General features: G+C 40.5%; 1 protein-coding gene across 12 annotated transcripts in view; it reads right to left on the bottom strand.

Annotated features, from left to right (window-relative positions):
• The window catches only part of Trappc9 (trafficking protein particle complex subunit 9), a 737148-nt gene that overhangs the window by 637388 nt on the left and 77644 nt on the right, over positions 1-22116 (bottom strand). For all 12 annotated transcript variants that reach the window (XM_087187236.1, XM_087187240.1, XM_004837901.4 and 9 more), the window contains one exon: positions 3829-4045. In XM_087187236.1, the coding sequence (XP_087043362.1) occupies positions 3829-4045 (217 nt within the window). The remainder of the gene's footprint in view (positions 1-3828; positions 4046-22116) is intronic.

The following is a 22116-nucleotide window of genomic DNA, read 5'->3' as shown; positions in this document are numbered from 1 at the left end:
AATGATCTGAACAGACTCTTCACCGCAGAAGATACTCAGATGGCACATGAAAAATGTTCAAAATCACCGGGTATGGTGGTGCATGCCTGAAATCCCAGCACTCGGAAGGCTAAGGCACGAGGATTGCTGCAAATTCAAGGCCAGCCTGAGCTATATAGTAAGTTCAAGGTCAGCCTGAACAACATAGCGAGACCCAGTCTCCAAAATATAAAAAAATGTTCAACATCATATATGCTTAGGGAATCACAAACTAAAATAACAATAAGATACCACTTACATACTCATGAGAATGGCCAAAATTCATAATGCTGACAAAACCAAGTGCTGGTAAGGATGCAGAACAACAGGAGCTGTCACTCACTGCTAGTGAGAATACAGCATACAACAGCCACTTTGGAAGAGTCTTTCTCGTTCATACAAAACTAAACACACTTTTACCCTGTAATATAGCAACCATACTCCTGGACATTTACACAAATGACCTGAAAACTCATGTGCACACTAAAACTGCACATAAATATGTTATGGCTGCTTTATCCATACTTGCCAAAGCTTCCAAGCAATAAAGATGTCAACCAAGATTGATTCGATGAATATGTAAATAACTGTGGTATATTTAGACAGTAGAGTATTATTCAGTTCTACAAAGAAATAAGGCATGGGCCGGGGATTTAGCTCAGTGGTGCCACTGCCTGTCCCGCAACTGCAAGGTCCTGAGTTCGATCCCCAGTACCAAAAAAAAAAAAAGAAAGAAGTTGTAAGCCATGAAAAGATACACAAGAGACTTAAATACTAGTATATAACTAAGAGAAAGAGGGCAATGTGAAAAAGCTATGTACTATATAACTGCAACCATGTCGCATTATAGAAAAGGCAAAATTATGGAGACAGTAAAAGAATCAATGGTTCCCAGGAGTGTGGGGGAAGGAGGGATGAATAGGCAAAGCACAGGATTTTTAGGGCAGTGAAACTACTCCGTATGATTCCATAATGGGAGACACATGTCATTTCCCATTTGTCAATACCCACAGAATGTACAACACTGAGAGTGAGCCCAGATGGAAACTCCAGGCTTTGGGTGACGATGTGCTAACACCAGTGCTCCACCCTGGTGGGGACTGCCCACAGTGGGGAAGGCTGTGCTTCTGTGGAGGCAGGAGGAAACAAGAACTCTACTGTGTCCTCAAGTTTGCTGTGAACCTAAAACTGTTCCCAAAAAATCTATATTTTACAAAGTAAGATAAAGCACATAAGGGAAAGTGTGATGATGAGAAGAATACGACAAAATTCATTGTTAAGCCAGGTCTGGTGGTACAAGTCTGTAATCCTAGCACTCTGAGAGCCGGAGGCAGAAGGATCACAAGCTCAAGCCCAGCCTGGGCAACTCAGTGAGCTTGCCAGACTCTTCCTCAAAATAAAGGGGAGGAGCACTAAGGATGTAGCTCAGTTCAGTCCCCAGTACTGTGGAGGAAAAAACCCAGAGCAGGGAGCAGGATGGCAAGGAGAAGGTGTGCTGGTCTGTGAGCCTGGCACAGAAGAATGTGGGCAGGCTGCATATCCAAGAGGGCAGCCCAGCCACACACCGAAGCTCTCTGCCCAACCCCCTGTCACCCATGGCTCAGGCAGGCAGGGCGTCCTCACAGGCCCTGAAGGCAAAACTCAAGGGCTGCCTCATCCCTTTCCCGCTCCTCCGGACCTGACTTCAGGCCAGAGCCCAGGGACCCCACTGAGCAAAGGGACTTAACAGGGTCAGCTCTGTCCCCCCAGCAGAAGTGAGGGGCTGACACATGGGCTATTTCCCCAGCTTCCTCCCACCTTCTTTCCTCCTGCTGCTACTCAGCCTCCTCGTCTCTTAAAAAACCCAGGGGCCCCTTCTCAAAGCCTTTACAAAATATTTTAGGGAAATTTTGACCACAACAACAAAAAACAAACTTTAAATATCACTGTGTTTTCAGCTAGGGCTTTGGCAGCTACAATCTTCATACTGAATCTCACCCACCACGTCTTCTGGCAAATAACGTATTACTGGATTACATATCACCTGTGGCTACTTTCACAACACAACTGCAGAGCCACAGAGAGCGCATGGCACAGAGCCATCCAGCCCTTCACCATATGGTGTGCTACCAGATCCACCCAGAGAGTCTGATCTCTTAGAAACAGATCCACCCAAGCTGCTCTGGGCACATGCTGAGGGTGCTAAGGGACATAGGGAGGGCGACTTCTGAGGACCACCAGAAACGGAGATGTACGGAGAGAGGAAGTCTCCACAGGACCTGAAAGCCCTCTTCAAACTTCTGCAGGGCCATGGGACAGACTGCTTGTTCCTCCTTATCTAGAGGGCGAGAGGTGCCTTCTTCACCACCCTATCACTCCCAACATGCTGCACAGTATGGGAAGAGCACTAGGAATCACCTGCTGGCTGGATCCACACACAGCAAAATTAAGCAGGTAGGTCTGAAGATACTCCAGCAGGATACAGTAAGGAAGAATGTGATTTTTCCAATTCAAGTTGGGGGACAGCCCTAAAAATCAAAATTATTGAAAAGCAGAACTGAATTCACCATTCAGCCACGAGCTCCTCCAGGCTGCACAGGCCTTGTGTCTGACATATGGGTCCACATGAAAAGATTCTGGGGTCAACTGGAGACTGGATAAAGAAAATGTAGTTTTTTTCTAAAATGGAGTACTACTCAGCCATAAAGAATGAGAAATTAGACATTTATAGCTAAATGGATGCACATTGAGGCCATACTCTTAAGTGAAATAAATAGGACACACATGTGTAAATACTGAATAGTTTCTCTAGTGTGAGAAACTGAAAGTGTAAATAAGGACTAAAAGGTATAATAGATAATGTGAAATAGGAAGAAAAGGGGCAAAGGGGAGGGGAAAGTGGGAAGGGGTAGGGGAAAGGATAGAAGGGAATGGAATTAATATGAGAAAATGAAAAAATGGAAACAAAGTCTTTGTAAATAGAGAGGGGTGGAGGGGTTGAAGGGAGGGCAGGGGAATGGGGGAAAAAAATAAGAACCAAGATAGATTACGTAAAGGTACAACTTTTCAATGGTGAATATCGTTATACTATATACCTAAAATGTACCAATAAAATTAATTTTAAAAGAAAGAAAAAAGAAAAGATGCTGGGGACCCATCTGTGCCCTGGTGGGACAATGAGCTAAAGGACATCTCAGCTCTTTCCTCTCCAGAAGCCGTTCCCTAAGCTCACTCTGGATTTGAACTAGAATAAAGTGCTACATAATCCCTACCTAAAACAATAACCAGTAATAAAAAGAAGGTTCCTTCTCCTCACAACCAGACTGCCTAGCAGTGGGCTTTATATTTGTGTATACTTCTTGTTAGAGTTACAGCTTTATTTAAAATATGCATTACCTTACAGCACATGCTTATTTCAGAATAAGAATTTATCACCAAATGCATAGCTATATGGATACACATGTACCCAAGCAAAATACACTGATTTTTTTTTTTTACTAACTTACCTAAATTTCATAAGTAAAATTCATTAGGTACTTTAAGTGCTTTGTGGATGATGCACCATGCCAATGAGCTCAAGGGTGATTTCTGACCCCCACTGACCAAAATTCAAAACTGTGAGCCCATATATACACATAAGCCCCAACTCAGAGTTCCACTGCTTTTCCATTATAATTATACTGATGCACGCACCCAATGTGGGGCAGGGTTTTGGTCCTCTTTGAACCACCATCACCAATCACAAAGTCCACTACAGGTAGCAGATGCTCAAACATACATGATTAACAAAAATAAAGCAACATTTCAGTTCTAGCACTGGACATCTGGTACCTTTGTTGAAGTCCTTTGGGTCCAGCGACAGACTATAGCCAGGCAGTGTCTCCAGGAGGAGTTTGTAGCAGGCCCTCCAGCCAGGCTCGGAGATGCTTGGAGCCACGCACTGCATGGCCGCCACACGCTTGAAGAATGCTGACTTTCGGTGGAAGCCAATCAGCTCATAGAGCTCAGAGAGGATGCTATAGCGCTGGATCTTTTCTTCCTCAGAAAGCTGAAGCATGGGAAGAAAGCACAGAAGGTTTTTTTTTGTATGTTAATGTGTATTTATTGCATAGAATAATAAGTTTCATTGTGGCAATTTCATACATGTATATAACATTCCTTGATCACATAGCTTTTGAAAGAAACTTCTGAAAGAAAAAACACACATAAAACAGATTTTTATAAAACAAAGACCCAGTGACACAGAAGAGGGAAAGCCTGGTCATCAGCTTTCTCTACTACTGAGAAAACTCTGGGGGCCACTGTGGATGCCCTGAAACCCTCTGTGAGCCCACAGCTTCAAGTACATCCCAGCATTTTACTAAAAAGAGTCAGATTCTCTGACGCGAAGTTGTTTACTACACATCACATAAGACATCCCTTATAAAAGGGAAGATGAGGAGCAAGAGTCCATCCAGATAATAGGATTTTGGCAGGGACTTTCATCCAACACAAAACTTCTTAGAACACAAGAATATAGAGAGCCATGTGACTAGGAAATGAACAGTGAATAATAGCACTTATCTTAGACTTCAGACTTCATGGCTTACAGCAAATTTCTTTCATCCAAGACCTAGCATGATTCTCCCAACAATGCTGTGATGTATTAATACAACCTTCTGTTGCTTAGCACCTACTATGCCAGCAAATTTAACATACTTTATTGGATCAATACAGCAATCCCATGAACCGTAACTATTCCAGCTCATGGATAAGGACAACTGAAGCACAGAGAGGCATTAATAACCTGCACAAAGTTGCACACCCAAGAAGCATCAGAGACAAGGCTTGACTTTGGGTCAGGTTCTGCTCGCTGCCCAACCCCACCTCACTGCACCATGGCTACCCTGAGAGGAAGGCAGGCGGAATCTATCTAGAGGTGGCACTGCCTAAGGAAAAGTTCTCCCTGGCCCCATCCTTAACACTGACTCTGTTTCCAGACACTTCTGTGGGGACGCAGCCATATGGAATGCCCTGCCAACCTGAGCTTTTAATCTCTCCCTCCCATTTCATCCCCCAACACCCATGGCCCTTGCTTTGCCCCTTCACCTCTTATCCAAAAGATGCACCAAGGGGCCTTCCCACTACCTGCTCTGCCTTTCTTCCATCCATACACCTGCCAGACTAGCGTTCCTAGCATACAGCTCGCAGACACCACCCTTGCTGCAGACTGAATATGTGTGCCCCTCTAAAATCATGTGCTGAAACCCTAACCCAAAAGATACAATTATTAGGATGTGGGGCCTTTGGGAGATGATTAGGTGATGAGATTGGAGGCCTCATGAATGGGACTAGTGTCCCTACAAAACAGGTCCCAGCCTGTGAGCCTTTTCACTGGCCCACCCTTTATACAGCGTTCCTCTTCCTACTTTAATTGATCCGCTCTCACTCTGCAGAGTATATTTATTTTCCTACCTTTACTGCCTCTAATAAATGTAAAGCCTTGCTACCTTTTAAAAAATGTCCCAGAGAGACCCCATCACCACTTCCACCATGCAAGGATGCACATCTGGGAACCTGCAGAGGGCCCTCTCTAGATACCAAATCTGCCAGCACCTTGGTCTAGAGTCTGCAGATCTGGGAGACATCAATGTCTGTGTGTAAGACCCCAGGGTAAAGTACTGTCACAGCAGCCAGCAAGGGCTAAGACAACCCCCACTTCAAAACTGCTCAGGAACCCTTCAGTACCAAGAAACACAGCCCAGATGCCTCAGGGAATGCCCCACGTGGCCCTGTACTCAAACGGAACCACTTCATTCCTGTACTTCCCCACTCTGCCACCCGAGCTTAGTGTATGCCCACTCTGTGCCAGATACTATGCTGGCTGAAGGTACAGCAGTGAGCAAAACAAAGACCCCTCCCTTAGGGGCCTCTGTGCTTAGAATCAGAAGAGAAGATGACAATAAATCAGTAAGTTAAAGAAACAAAGCAACTGCCCTACACACCATGAAATGTACCACGACACAAAATGAAGGTGGGGAGGCCAGGCTCAACTCAACAACAAACACTCAGCCAGATAGAGAGGCTCTGGGACACAGGCTGCTTAGGTCTCCCTGCTCACTCTCTGTTCCAGATCCTCCTCTTCCCGCCCCACACTCCACTTCTCCTTCAGAGACTCCCACCTCATGCTTCCCTCTCCTGGAAGCCCATGTATGCCCGCCACTTCTTTCCACAATTCTCATAACCATCCAGACACCATGCCCTCCCTCTCTCTTGCATTACTCATGTCCACGTTACCCTCCCACCTCAGAATGACAGACCTTTCCAAAATGATGGCCTCATTTCACACTCACGCAGGAGATGCATGTGTACTGTCACTGCTCCACATGCACCAAAATTTGATGTTATCAGTCTTCTTAATTTTAGCCATTCTGGCTGGCTTTAATTTGCATTTCCCCGATAACTACAATATTGAACATTTTTCCATATGATTACTGGCCACTTGTTTATCTTCCTTTGTGAAATGCTTTTGTAAATCTTCTGACAGTTTTTTAAATTAGATTGTTTGTCTCATTATTGAGTTGTAGTAGTTCTTTTATCTTCTAATGTGAGTCCTTAGTCATATATGTTGTGCGAATATGTTCTCCTGGTCTGTTGCCAGTTTGCTCTCCTAAGGAAGTCTTGATAAGCAGAAACATTTCATTATGATATAACTCAGGTTATTATTTGTCTTATAGTTAGTGCTTCCCATGTCTTTATCTAAGAAACCTTTGCCTGAGGTCATGGAGACATTCCACTATGTTTCCTTCTAGAAGCTTTATGTTCAGGTCTATGGTCCATAGACACTCAAATCTGCATGGGACACAGCCATTCCATACCCCCCCGGCACTCATGGCCCTTGCAGCACAGCTCTGGAAGGATTACTATGCAGGGGATGTCAGTGATGGCCCAGGACTGAGGAGGTCTATACAGGGGAGGTGGGGTACTTAATGCCTGGAGTTTCACAAACCTGGCAACTGCTAGACTCTAATCTGTACCTCTGTGTACCGAACAGGACAAGAGATGTTGGGGGAGACTAAACAAAGTGAGCTCAGCTGGTGTCCTTCATGGTACCATCTAAATAAAGGTGACTGGGCTGGGGATTTAGCTCAGTGGTTCCGGTGCCTGCTGCGCAAGCGCAAGGTCCCCAGTTCGATCCCCGGTACCAAAAAACAAAACAAACAAACTAAATAAAGGTCATTGCCCAGACAGGATCACTATTCTTGGCCTCTCATCCATCACAGTTCCCATATGTTCTTTCTTTTTGGTACCGGGGATTGAACTTGGGTCCTTGCGCTTAGCAAGGCAGGCAGCAGAACCACTGAGCTAAATCCCCACCCCCTCAGGGAAGCTATTTAAGATACAAGATTTAAAATAAGACAGCAAATGATAAATACTACATTACAGCTGGAATTGAAATCACTTCAAACCCTGAAAGAGATCTCTAATGGAGAAAACTTGGGTACAATTGCTTTCTGACGCGAGCAGCCACTTGACTAGGAAGCCTCTTGTTAGCTCCAGCCCTGTGAGCCTCAGGGCAAAGCTACACCTGGGAGACATGGGCAAGAAACAGCACAAGGGTCTGGGGGAACAAGCAACGGTCCCAGCAAAATGCTGGGCCAAGATCCTCATGAAATCTTGAGATGAAAACAAATCCCCAAACTCATTTCTGACCTGCTGCTCTTTTAGGAAGCATTAATCAGCACATCTTTGTTCTAATTTTTCAACAGGCTACATAGTCACGACGTCTGAATTCAAGCCCCAGATGTTTATATGAAGTTCCAACTGAAGTAGCTCAAAGGCTTCTCAAGATGACAGGCTTTATTCACAGAATAGGCTCACTGGGAAATTCCAATATTAATTCATGATCCCATTTCCAACTTAAAAGTAAGTTCAGAGCCACTTTATCCTACTAGTAAGAAAGCAAGTGGTAATATTGGTAGGAGACTCAAGACAGGCCCAGTATGCTGGCTCTCTGGCAGGACAGGCAACAAGGAAGAGAATGGAGGGCCAGGGATTTAGCTCAGTGGTTCCGCCACCTGCCTCGAAAGCACAAGGTCCCGAGTTCGATCCCCGGTACCCCCCCTCAAAAAAACTTGCAATCTTGGGCTGGGAATTTAGCTCAGTGGTTTTGCTGCCTGCTGCGCAAGTGCAAGGACCCAAGTTCGATCCCCAGTACCAAAAAAAACAAAAAAACAAAAAAAAAAAAGAGAGAATGGAGTCAGAAAGGCCTGAGCCCCAGTCTCAACTCTGCATATCATGAGCTCTAGCACTCTGCTTACCTACAATAAGGGATAAGCAAATCTAATTCTAATTACTGGAAAAACTTACTGAAATAAAATGGACATTTATCAAAGGCCTAACACTCTCAATGAATGTTCAAGAAATAGGAAAATATTATTGTTAGTTAAGACCTTTGAAATTACAAGTTCTAAGCAAATTTTCAGGCCAAGGGTACTCTGGAAACTGTCCCAATTCCCATCAACCTTTGAAAACATAGGAACTCATGGAATCTGAAAAACTAGAGGTGTTGGGACAGCCACTGACAGCATACAAGTGTCAACTATTGACAGAGCAGGAAGGAAAACTGGAGACCAGACATTCTCCAGTATTGGAAACACATTCTGCTTCTCTTCACAATTATTTCCAGTCCTAATCTTATACAGAGAAAATACATATTCACAACTATACCATTTATATCTGTTCAAAAGAAGTTTAGGAAAGATATAACTTTCTTTACCTTCCATGGCAGGGGAACAAGGCATGTACTAAGGATATTCCTTTAAAAGACATCTGTGGTAAGGGAGGCCATTTTCAGTTTTAAACATTCAAAGGGAAGAAAGAAGAAGAAGTTAAATAAGAATTTGTTGACAGGGCCGGGGATGTACCTCAGTGGCGCTGAACCTGCCTGGCAAGCATAAGGTTCTGAGTTCAATCCCCGGAACCGGAAAAAAAAAGAACTGGTTAACAATTTATAAGGTAGTAGGAGAAAGTCATGCCTATGAGGCACCATTCTACTTACCCCCAGTGTCAGGGAAGAAAACAGATGGCAAATGGATGACTTAGGGCAGCTTGTACTCCTAAACCACCAGATGGTCTAGGTGGACTCAGCACCTCACCAAGTGTTAGGCAGGAGTTTTGTAAACACCCACTATTCATGATACTGAGCTGTTTCTTTCTTTTCTGTTTTTCTTTTTTCTTTTATTTTTCTCTTTCTTGCACTCTGTCTGTTTTTATCTCTTTCTTTCTGACTGTCTTTCCTTCTGTCTTTTGTAAGACTGGGTCTGTATAGCCCAGACTGGCTTTGAATTCACAATCCTCCTACATCAGCCTCCTAGAACCTATTTGCTTTTTATTAAAAACACTGTCTGTTAAAATTAAAAGGAAATAAAAAATGTTCCAAATATCTTTTGGGATATTCACTTGCATGCTATACACAGAGGTAGCTGTGGCCACTGCCTGGTTTCCTTGCTCTCTGAGGATGTACAAAACATCCCGAATAGCCAGAACAGTTTTAGAAAAGAAGAACAAACTGGGAAAAAACATACTTCCTGACCTCAAAACTTATTACAAAGCTACAATAACTAAGAAAATATGGTATAAATACAGATATATAGATCAACAGAATGGAATTGAAAGCCCAGAAGAAAAAGAACTTACATTTTTAGTCTACTGATTTTCCATGAGCATGTAAAGACCATTGCATGGGGGATGAACAGTCTTTTTAACAAATGGTGCTGGTATAACTGGATACCTACATCCAAAAGAATGAAGTTGGGCCCCTATTTGACATGATAAACAAAAAAATTACTCAAACATAAAAACTAAACCTATAAAATTCCTAGAACATACTAAATTTTGTAGCCTTGGAAATGGTTTCTCATATATAACACCAAAAGCACATTTGATAAATGAAAACATGAGTTGGACCTCATCAACATTAGATACTCCAAAAAGTTCTGAAGGATATTCTAGAAAGGGACAACAATTCCAAGAATCCCAATAGAATGAATCTATCAGGCAAGGCAAGCAATTAAACAGAGGGGAGAAAAGGGAAACTAACAACAGGAAAATAATATGACAAGGATAAGTCAAGACATATCAGTTATAACCATCAATGTAAATGGTCTCAATTCAACAATCAAAAGAAACCGATTGGCAAAATGGATCAAGAAAAAAGATCCAAAGAAAAACAGATCCAACAATTTGCTTCATACAGGAAACACATTACACTCAAAGAGAAATTCATAAACTGAGTGTCAAAGGATGGAAAACAATACTTCATGATTCAGGAACCAAGAAAAAAGCAGAGCTAGCTATTTTATTTGCAGACAAAGTGGATTTCAAGCTAAGACTGATCACAAGAGACAAAGAAGGTTACGCACTACATACTTACTAAGGGAACAATCCAAGAGAAAGAGAAAACAGTCATAAACATGTATGCACCAAATATCAGCATACCTAACTATACTAAAATAATATTAGTGGATATGAAAAATCAGATAAACACTAATGCAGTTTTAATAGGGGACCTCAATACCCCACTGTCACAAATAGATCAACTAGACAAAAAATCAACAAAGATATATCAGAGCTGAACTAAACCCTTGAACAAATGGACTCAGCAGATATATACAGAGTGTTCCACCCCACAACATCAGAATACACATTATTCTCAGCTGCAAATGAGACTTTCTCCACAAAAAAACACATACTAGCTCATAAAACATGCTTAAGTAAATGCAAAGGAACTGAAATTATCCCATGCATACTATCAGATCATAGTGCAATAAAATTGGATATCAATGCCAAAAGAAACCACAAAAAATACACACAGATAGAAATTAAAAACACCCTACTGAACAACCAATGAGTCACAGATGAAATTAAAGAAGAAATCAGATAGTTTCTACTATTAAACAATAATGCTAATATGACACACCAGAACTTATGGGACACAATGAAAGCAGCCTGGTGAGGGAGATTTATAGCAGTCAATTCCCACATCAGAAAAACGGAGCAAGTTCAAATTAATTACATAATGTTGAACCTCATGCTTCCAGAAAAAGAGCAAGTTAAACCCAAAGCACATATGAGGGAGGAAGTCATAAAGATCAGAGCTGAAATCAATGCAATTGAGACTAAGAAAACAATATAAAGGGCCAATGAATCAAAGAGTTGGTTCTTTGAAAGATTAAATAAAATTGACAAACCCTTACCCAACTTCATTGAAAATAAAAAAGACTCAAATCCAACCAGCTAGGAGTGAAAAGTGTGAAATCTCAATGGATCCTGCAGAAATCCAGAAGATCATCAATACCTACATCGAGAACCTGTATTCTAAGAAAATGGAAAAAACAGAAGAAATAGACAGATTCCTAGATATGAATTACCAAAGGTGAATCAATAAGATATAAAAATTCTAAAGTAAATAGGGAGGGATGGAGGGGTTGGAGGGGTTGAAGGGAGGCCAGGGGAAGGGGAAAAAATAAGAACCAAGAGAGTATGTAAAGGTGCATATCTCCAATGATGAATGTCATTATACTGTACACCTAAAATGTACCAATAAAAGGATATACAAAAAAATCTAAGTAACCCAATATAAGTCAATGAAATTGAGGAAACAATTTTAATAACTACCAACAAAGAAAAGGAAAAGTCCTGATGGATTCACTGCTGAATTCTACAAGAACTTTAGAGAAGATCTAATGTTACTACTTCTCAATCTCTTTAATGAAATTGAAAGGGAAGCAATATTCTCAAACTCATTCCCAGAAGCAAGCATTACCCTGATACCAAAACCAGAGAAGAATCCAACCGAAAAAGAGAACAACAGGCCAATCTCCTTAATGAACATAGATGCAAAAATCCTCAATAAGAGGCTGGCAAACAAAATACAGCCAATTATCAGGAAGACTGTACACCACGACCAAGTAGGATTCATTCCAGGGATCCAGGGATGGTTCAACTTACACAAATCAATAAATATACCACATTAACAGAACCAAGGACAAAACCACATTATCATCTCAATAGATGCAGAAAATGCATTTCACAAAGTTCAACACTCATTTATGACAAAAACCCTATGGAAAACTGGAACAGAAGGTCCTTATCTCAATCTGATAAAGGCCATCTATGACAAAACAACAGCCAACATCATACTAAATGACAAAAACCAAAAGCTTGTAAAAGAAGCAAATAAACATATGAAAACATGTTCAACATCAATGGTCATTCAAGAGATGCAGATGAAAACAACACTGAGATTCCACCTCACCCCAATAAGAATGGCTGCTATCAAGAAATCAACCAATAGGGCCGGGGATTTAGCTCAGTGGTTCTGCTGCCTGCCTCGCAAGTGCAAGGTCCCAAGTTCTATCCCTGGTACAAAAGAAAAAAGAAATCAGCCAATAACAAATGTTGGCGGGGTTCTGGGAAGAAAGGAACCCTTCTCCATTGTTGGTGGGAGTGCAGACTGGGGCAACCACGGTGGAAATCAATATGCAGATACCTCAAAAAACTAGGATTAGAGGTCCCACTTGACCCAGCTATTCCTCTACTGGGCATCTTCCCAAAAGAATTAAAAGAATCATACCACAGCGATATATGTGCACCCATGTTTATAGCAGCACAGTTTGTAATAGCTAAAGCTTGGAAACAGCCCAAGTGCCCATCAACTGGAAACTGGATAAAGAAGATGTAGTTTTGTTAATGAAATGGAGTACTGCTCAGCCATAAAGAATGAGAAATTAGAGACATTTACAGCTAAATGGATGAACATTGAAGCCATACTCTTAAGTGAAATAAATAGGACACACGTGTGTAAATACTGAATAGTTTCTCTGGCATGAGAAACTGAAAGTGTAAATAACTGAAAGTGGAAGGAAAGGTCCAAAGGGGTAGGGGAAGTGGGAGGGGTAGGGCAAAGGAATGAAGGAAAAGGAAAAAATATGAGAAAAAAAAAGAGAAACAAAGCCTTTGTAAATAGGGAAGGGTAGAGGGGTTGAAGGGAGGGAAGGGGAATGGGGGAAAAAATAAGAACCAAAATACATCATGTAAAGGTCCAAGTTCCCAATGATGAATGTAAATGTATTGTATACCTAAAATATACCAATAAAAGAATTTAAGAGGAAAAAAAACAAAAACCCAAAAGCTTTCACTCCAAAATCATGAACAAGGATGCCAACTATCACCACTCTCATTCAATATAGTTCTGCAAACACTAGCCAGAGCAATTAGACAAGAAAAAAAAATAAAAGGAATAAGGATAGGAAAGGAAGAAGTTAAATTATCATTATTTGTGATGACATGATACTCTACATAGAAGACCCCAAAAACGCCACTAAAGACTCCTAGAATTAATAACCAAATTCAGTAGTGTAGCAGGATATAAAGTCAACACTCAAAAATCAATTGCATTCCTGTACACAAATAACAAACTCATTGAGAGAGAAATTAGGAAAACATCTTTCACATTAGCATCAAGAAAAATGGAATATCTAGGAATCAATCTAAGGAAGGAAGTAAAAGAACTTTAAATTGAAAACTGCAGTACTCTGAAAAAGGAGATAGAACAGGATATTAGAAAATGGATGCTGGGTATCTTCCCAAAAGAATTAAATGAATCATACCACAGCGATATATGCTCACCCATGTTTATAGTGGCACAGTTTGTAATAGCGAAAGCTTGGAAACAGCCCAAGTGCCCATCCACTGGAAACTGGATAAAGAAAATGGAGTACTACTCAGCCATAAAGAACAAGAAACTAGAGATATTTATAGGTAAATGGATGTATATTGAGGCCATACTCTTAAGTGAAATAAATAGGACACACATGTGTAAATACCAAATACTTTCTCTGGTGTGAGAAACTAAAAGTGTAAATAAGTATTAAAATGATTAAAATGAATAATTGATAATTTGAAATAGGAAGAAAATGTCCAAAGGGGTAGGGGAAGTGTGAGGGGAAGGGGTAAGAAGAGAAAGGAAAAATTATGAGAAAAGGAAAAAATGGAAACAGAGTCTTTGTAAACAGAGAAGGGAGAACATAGGGAAAATACAAGAACCAAGATACATCATGTACAGGTACAAATAGCCAATGATAAATGTAAATGTATTGTATACCTAAATGTACCAATAAAAGAATTTAAGCAGCCAGGGATTTAGCTCAGTGGTTCCACTGCCTGCCTCACAAGCACAAGGACCCAAGTTCGATCCCCAGTATCAAAAAGAAAAAAAAAATAGAATGTAAGCAAAAAAGAAAATGGAAAGATATCCCTTGTCATTCGGCAGGAAGAACCAATATAGTAAAAATGGACATATTTCCAAAAGTGTTATACAGATTTAATGCAATCCCAATCAAAATATCAATAACATACCTCATAGAACTAGAGAAAACAATCCTAAAATTCATTTAGAACCAGAAGAGACCTAGAATAGCAAAAGCAATTCTGGGCAACAAAGGCAAGGCAAAGGACATCATAATGCCCAACTTGAAATTATACTTCAAAGCTACATCACGGTACTGGCAAAAAACCAAAAACAAACAAACAAACAACAACAAAAACAGACCCAAGGATCAATGGAACTGACAGAAGATGCAGAAACAACTCCAAAGGCACTCAGCCACCTTATCTTCAACAAGGGGGCCAAACACCTTCACTGGAAGAAAGCCTCTTTAATAAATGGCTAGGAAAACTGGTTTTCCACATGCCAACAATTAAACCTAGAGCCATATATCTAACCATTCTCTAAACTGAAATCAAAATGGATCAAAGATCTAAATATTAAAAGACAAACAAACAAACAAAAACAGGGCAGGGATTTAGCTCAGTGGTTCCTCTGCCTGCCTCCCAAGCTCAAGGACACAAGTTCGATCCCCGGTACCAAAACAAAAAATAAATCTGCTACAATATGGAGTAAATAAAACTCTGGAAGACATACGTGCAGGCAAAGACTTTATGAACAAAACCCCAATCGCTCAGAAGTATTACAAAGAATCAACGTATTAAAAAGCTTTTACACAGAGTGAAGAGTCAATCCACAGTATGGAAAAACATTTTTACCAGCTATTTCTCAGACAAAGGACTAATATCTAGAATATACAAAGAACTCAAAAAAGAACAGGCCCTCCAAATTGAAAGACCCAACCCAAAAATGGGCATCTAAACTGAATAGAGACTTCTCAAATGAAGATGTACAAACAGCAAATAAATATATTTAAAAATATTCAACATCACTGGTTGTTCAAGAAATGCAAATTATACAACACTGAAATTCCATCTCACTCCAGAAAGAATGGCTATTATCAAGAAATCAACCAGGGCCAGGGATTTAGCTCATTGGTGCCACTGCCTGACTCGCAAGCACAAGGTCCCGGGTTCAATCCCCAGTACCAAATAAGCAAAAAAAAAGAAATCAACCAATAACAAATGCTGGTGAGTCTGTGGGGAAAAAGGAACCCTTCTCCACTGTTGGTGGGAGTGTAAATTGGTGCACCCAATATAGAAATCAATGTAGATTCCTAAAAAAAACTGCAACTTGTGGTTCCATTTGACCCAGCTATTCCACTTCTTGGTATCTTCCCAAAAGAGTTAAAGCATCATACTGCAGCAATATATGCACACTCATGTTTATAGCAGCACAATTTGTAATAGCTAAACCTTGGAAATAGCCCAGATGCCCATCAGCAGATGAATGTATAATGAAGATGTGGTTTTTTATACACAATGAAGTACTACTCTGCCATAAAGAAGGATAAACTTGAGACATTTTATGTACACTTTAATCACATTGTTTCTCTTGTGTGAGAAACCCAAAGGGTAAAGAAGCACCAAAATGGATGATAGATATTGGGAAGTAGGAAGACAATGTTCAAATAGGAAAGGGAACTGGGGGCGGGAGGAGAACAGAAGGAAAAAAATGGAAACAATGTTTTTGTAAATGGGGAGGGGAAGAAGGGTTGAAGGGAAAAGAGAGGAATGAGAAAAAAAAAGAAGAATCAAGATATATTATGTACAGGTACAAATTCCTTATGATGAATGTGATCATTACGTATATCAAAAGTGTACCAATAAAATTAACTTTGACAAGAGTAAAAAACAACATCAAAGTGGTAGAAAAATTTGCAAAGCATAAATAATAAGAAACTGATATCCAGAATATACAAAGAGCTCATAAATCTAAACAATAAAAAGTAAATAAAATCAATTTAAAAATTGCCAAAGAGTTTATCGGTTGAGGGTACAGCCCAGTAGTAGAGCATATATTTGGCAAGCTCCAGGCTCTGTGTTTCATCCCCAGCACCAAAAATGAATAGACAGACAGACAGATATTGGCAAAGGACTTTAATAGGTATACAAATAGCCAGTAAGCATGTGAAAAGATGCTCGACATAATTAGGCATCAAGAAAATTAAAATCAAAACCAAAATGAAATGTAACTTCACACCACTAGGATGACTATAACAAAAAGACATGAACTGGGCTGGGGATTTATCTCAGTGGTTTCACCAGCTGCTGCACAAGCGCAACGACCCACGTTTGATCCCCAGTACCAAAAAAAAAAAAATAAGACATGAACAAAGGTTGATGAGCATGTGTAGACATTGAAATCCTTATTTATTGCTTATGAAAATGTAAAATGGTACAGCTGCTTTGTATAATAGTTTGATAGTTCCTCAAACAGACAAGCACAGAGCCAGGCATGTTGGCACATGCCTGCAATCCCAGCACTAGTGAGGCTAAGGCAGGAGGATCAACGTAAGTTCAAGGCCAGCCTGAGCTACATAGCAAGACCCTGTCTCAAAAGAACATCCAAAAAAAATTTTTTTTAAAGATAAGCATAGAGTTAATGGTCCCACAATTATACTACCAATTATATACCCAAGAGGACTGAAAACATATGTTCCCATTAACTGTACAAAATGATTGTGGCACCTGGCTTATATTGAAAGCTTTTAGAGAGTAATGTAGCTAACATATTTATTAGATACATTATTTTAATTTATTTTTGTACCAGGGATCAAACTAGGATCTTGCACTTGTGAGGAAGGCACCATGCCACTGAACTAAATCCCCAGCCCTTAATGTAGTTAATATAAACAGATGAAATAATAAATATCCTCCCCAATAATCATAATAAGATATTTTGTAGAGATATGGCTAATAAAAACTGAATTTGTATCTGGAAAAAAAAATGATTGTGACAGCACTGTTCATAGTAATTAAAAGGTAGGAAGACAATGTGCCACACCTCCAAGTGCAGAGGAGGCTTCCGGGTCAGTGTGCCACAGCTCCCAGCACAGAGGCGGCTTCCAGGTCCACGTGCCTCAGCTCCCAGAGCAGAGGAGGCTTCTGGATCAACGTGCCACAGCTCCCAGAGCAGAGGAGGCTTCCAGGTCAGCGTGCCTCAGCTCCCAGAGCAGAGGAGGCTTCTGGGTCAACGTGCCACAGCTCCCAGCTCAGAGGAGGCTTCCAGGTCAGCGTGCCACAGCTCCCAGAGCAGAGGAGGCTTCCGGGTCAATGTGCCACAGCTTCCAGAGGAGAGGAGGCTTCCAAGTCAACGTGCCACAGCTCGCAGCACAGAGGAGGCTTCTGAGTCAACACGCCACAGTTCCCAGTGCAGAGGAGGCTTCCGGGTCAACATGCCACAGCTCCTAGTGCAGAGTAGGAAGCTTCCAGGCCAACCTACCACCACTCCCAGCCCAGAGGAGGTGATCCATGTGGGCACCAGCAGCACACACACCCCCCCATGGAAACGAGAAAACACATAAACAAGCCTCAGAACCAGATTTCCAGATCACCTACAGCAACCCCAAAGGGAAACAAGATGGAACACTCTGACACTCAAACACCTGGACTCCCTGAACTGGCAACAAAAGAGGATCTGGAAAAAATGAAATCAGAAATAATTTCCCACATAACAGAAGATTGTGCTCATAGTACAAGACATGATTAATAAAGCTAGAGAGGACACAGAAAAAAAATAGAGGAGCTGAGGAACATGATGGAATCCCAACACAAGAAACAAATGGAATCCATAAAACAGATACAAACAGATTTCCAGGAGTTAAAAACTCCATTGAAAGTTTATGCACCAGAATGAGCCAATGTGAGGGCAGAATTTCAGATATAGAAGATAAGATTGCAATTAGTGACCAGGAAAAGAAAAATTGCTTCAAAATTGTAAGGGACCATGAGAAATCAATCCAGCAGCTGCTAGATGAGGCAAAGAAGATTAACATAAGACTGATTGGAGTCAATGAAGAAACGGGAGAGAGTGCAGAGGACATTAAAAAAAAAAAAAACTGTTCACAGAAGTGATGGCAGAAAACTTCCCAAGGAGGAGAAAAGAACTTGACATACAGATAAGTGAGGCATATAGGACTCCAACTAGCCATGATCAAAAAAAATCTATATATAGGCATATAATTGTTAGGATTCCAGAAACCCAACAGAAGAACGAAGTTCTATAAGCAGTTAGAGAAAAGAAACAAATCTCATACAAAGGAAAGCCCATCAGAATCACAGCAGACTTCTCAATGCAAACCCTCAAGGCAAGAAGAGCTTGGAGTGATGTATTTCAAGCCCTAAAAGAAAACAGCCTCCAACCCAGATTGATGTACCCTGCAAAACTATCTCTCAAAATGGATGGAGAAATAAGATACTTTCATGACAAAGAGCACCTTGGGAACTTCATGAATACTAAACCAGCACTCCAAAAAATTTTAGACAAAATCCTAGGAAAAGACAACGAGGATCACAACCCGAGGAAGCTCAGCAGAATGAATCCACTGAGCACAACAAGAAATTAAAAGCAAAGGGGGAGAATCCAACAAAAAGAAAAAGTTATGGGCCGGGGATTTAGCTTGGTGGTTCCAGCGCCTGCCTCACAAGCAGAAGGACCCGAGTTCGATCCCCAGTACCAAAAGAAAAAAAAAACAAAAATTTATGACAATGATAACTCAATACATATGAGTTATAACCATCAATGTTAATGGTCTCAATTCACCAATCAAATGAAATAGATTGGCAGAATGGGTCAAGAAGTAAGATCCAACAATATTCTGCATACAAGAAACACATTTAATTCAAAAAGAAACTCATAGATTGAAACTTAAAAGGGCCAGGGATTTAGCTCAGTGGTTCCACCACCTGCCTCACAACCGCAAGGACCCGAATTCAATACCCAGTACCAAAAAAAAGAAACTTAAAGGGTGAAAAACAATACTCCATGTGACAGGAACCTGAAAAAAAAGCAGGACTAGCTATCCTCTTTGCAGATCAAGTGGATTTCAAACCAACACTGATTAGGAGAGACGAAAAAAGACACTACATCCTTGTAAAGGGAACAAACCAAGAGGAAGAGATGACAATCATAGATATCTATGCACTAAACACTAGTGCACTCAACTATGTACAACAAATACTAATGGACATGAAAATCATATAAGCACTAATACAATAGTAGTGGGGGACCTCAATACCCCCTTGTTTCAAATAGATAGATCAACTAGACAAAAAACAAGCAACGAAACACTAGAACTCAATCAAACCCTTGAACAAATGAACAGGGGTTTACAGAGTGTTCCATCCCACAAAATCAGAATACATATTCTTTTCAGCTGCACATGGGTCACTGTCCAAAATAGATCACATACTCACTCATAGAACGTGTTTAAGTAAGTGCAAAGGAATTGAAGTTATCCCCTGTATATTATCAGACCATAGTCCGATGAAATTGGAGATCAATAGCAAAAGAAACTGCAAAACTTTCATAAACACATGGAAATTGAACAACACACTTCTGCTTAACCAATGGGTCACAGAGGAAATTAAAGAAGAAATCAGACAGTTCCTTCAATTAAATCACAATGACAATACAACATATTGGAATCTATGGGACGCAATGAAAGCAGTCCTACAAGGGAAGTTCATAGCAGTGAATACTCATATTAGGAAAACAAAGCGAGCTCAATTAAACAACCTGATGCTGAATCTCAAGCTTCTAGAAAAAGAAGACCAGGACAAACCCAAAGCCCATAGAAAGGAGGAAATGATAAAGATCAGGGCAGAAATCAATGCAATGGACACTAAGAGAACAATACAAAAAATCAATGAAGCCAAGAGTTGGTTCTTCAAAAGAATCAACAAAATTGACAAACCTTTAGCCAATCTTATCAGAAAAAGGAAAGAAAAGTCCCAAATCCATGCAATTAGGAATGAAAAGGGTGAAATTACAATGGACCCAGCAGAAATCCAGAAGATCATCAATACCTACTTCAAGAACCTATATGCCAATAAGATGGAAAACACAGAAGAAATGGACAGATTCCTAGATACATATGAATTACCAAAGTTGAACAAAGAAGACCTAAAAATTCTAAACAACCCAGGGCCGGGATTTAGCTCAGTGGTTTCGCTGCCTGCTGCACAAGCGCAAGGACCTGATTTCAATCCCCTGTACCCAAAAAAAAAAAAAAATTCTAAACAACCCAATATCAATCAATGAAATTGAAAACATAATTGCAAACTTACCAACTAAGAAAAGTCGGGGTCCTGATGGCTTCACTGCTGAATTCTACAAGACATTTAGAGAGGAACTGCTGCCACCACTGTTTAAACCCTTCAGTGAAATTGAAAGGGAAGCAAAACTCCCAAATTTATTCCTGGAAGCAAGCATCACCTTGATCCCCAAAGCAGAGAAAGACCCAACTGAAAAAGAGAACTATAGGCCAATCTCACTAATGAACATAGATGCAAAAATCCTTAATAAGATACTGCCAAATAAAATTCAGAAGATAGTACACCCTGACCAAGGGGGATTCATCCCAGGGATGCAGGGATGGTTCTACATATGCAAATCAATCAATATAATCCACTATATCAATAGACTCAAGAACAAAAACTATATGATCATCTCAATAGATGCAGAAAAAGCATTTGACAAAGTCCAACATGCATTTATGATTTTTTTAAAAACCTACAAAAAATCGGAATAGATGGTCTCTACCTCAATCTGACAAAAGCCATCTATGAAAAACCAACAACTACTACCATACTAAATGATCAAAAACTGAAATCCTTCACACTAAAATCAGGAACAAGACAAGGATGTCCACTATCACCACTCCTGTTCAATATAGTTCTGGAAACACTAGCCATGGCAATTAGACAAGAGAAAGAACTAAAAGGAATAAAAATGGGAAATGAAGAAGTTAAATTGTCATCATTTGCAGATGACATGATACTCTATATAGAAGACCCCAAGAACTCCACTAAAAGTCTTCTAGACTTAATAACCAAATTCAGTAGAGGAGCTGGATACAAGTTTAACATACAAAATCAATAGCTTTGCTCTACATGAACAACAGACTCACTGAGACAGAAATAGGGCAAACAATTCCTTTCACAATAGCATCCAAAAAACTGAAATACCTAGGTACCAACCTAACAAAAGAAATCAAAGACCTCTTCTCTGAAAACTATAGCACGTTAGACTTAAGACAATATCAGACAATGGAAAGACATCCCTTGCTCCTGGGTGGGAAGGATCAACATAGTGAAAATGGCCATATTTCCAAAACTGTTATATAGATTCAGTGCAATCCCAATTGAAATTCCAGAGGCTGGGGATTTAGCTCAGTGGTTCCGGCGCCTGCCTCGCAAGTACAGTAGACCCGAGTTCAATCCGTGGTACCCACAAAAACAAACCAAAAAAAGAAATTCCAGCAGTATACTAAATGGACCTTGAGAAAACAATCCATAAATTCATTTGGAACAAGAGACCCAGAATAGCAAAAGCAATTCTAGGTAACAGAGACATGGCAGGGGGTATTACAACCCCCAACTTGAAACTATACTACAAAGCTACTGTGATAAAAACAGCATGGTACTGGCAAAGAAACAGACCTGAGGAACAGAGGAACAGATTAGAAGATGCAGAAACAATTCCAGACACACTCAGCCACCTCATCTTTGACAAAGGAGCCAAACACCCTCACTGGAGGAAAGATAGCCTCTTTAATAAATAGTGCTGGATGGGCCGGGAATTTAGCTCAGTGGTTTCGCCCCCTGCTGCGCAAGCGCTGGGACCCA

This window comes from Heterocephalus glaber, unplaced genomic scaffold (genome assembly GCF_053883595.1).
Source record: "Heterocephalus glaber isolate CG9 unplaced genomic scaffold, H.glaber_assembly_v1.0 deba00000281, whole genome shotgun sequence".
Taxonomy (NCBI): domain Eukaryota; kingdom Metazoa; phylum Chordata; class Mammalia; order Rodentia; family Bathyergidae; genus Heterocephalus; species Heterocephalus glaber.
The sequence above is the reverse complement of the archived record's forward strand: the minus strand, read 5'-3'. Positions and strand labels throughout refer to the sequence as shown.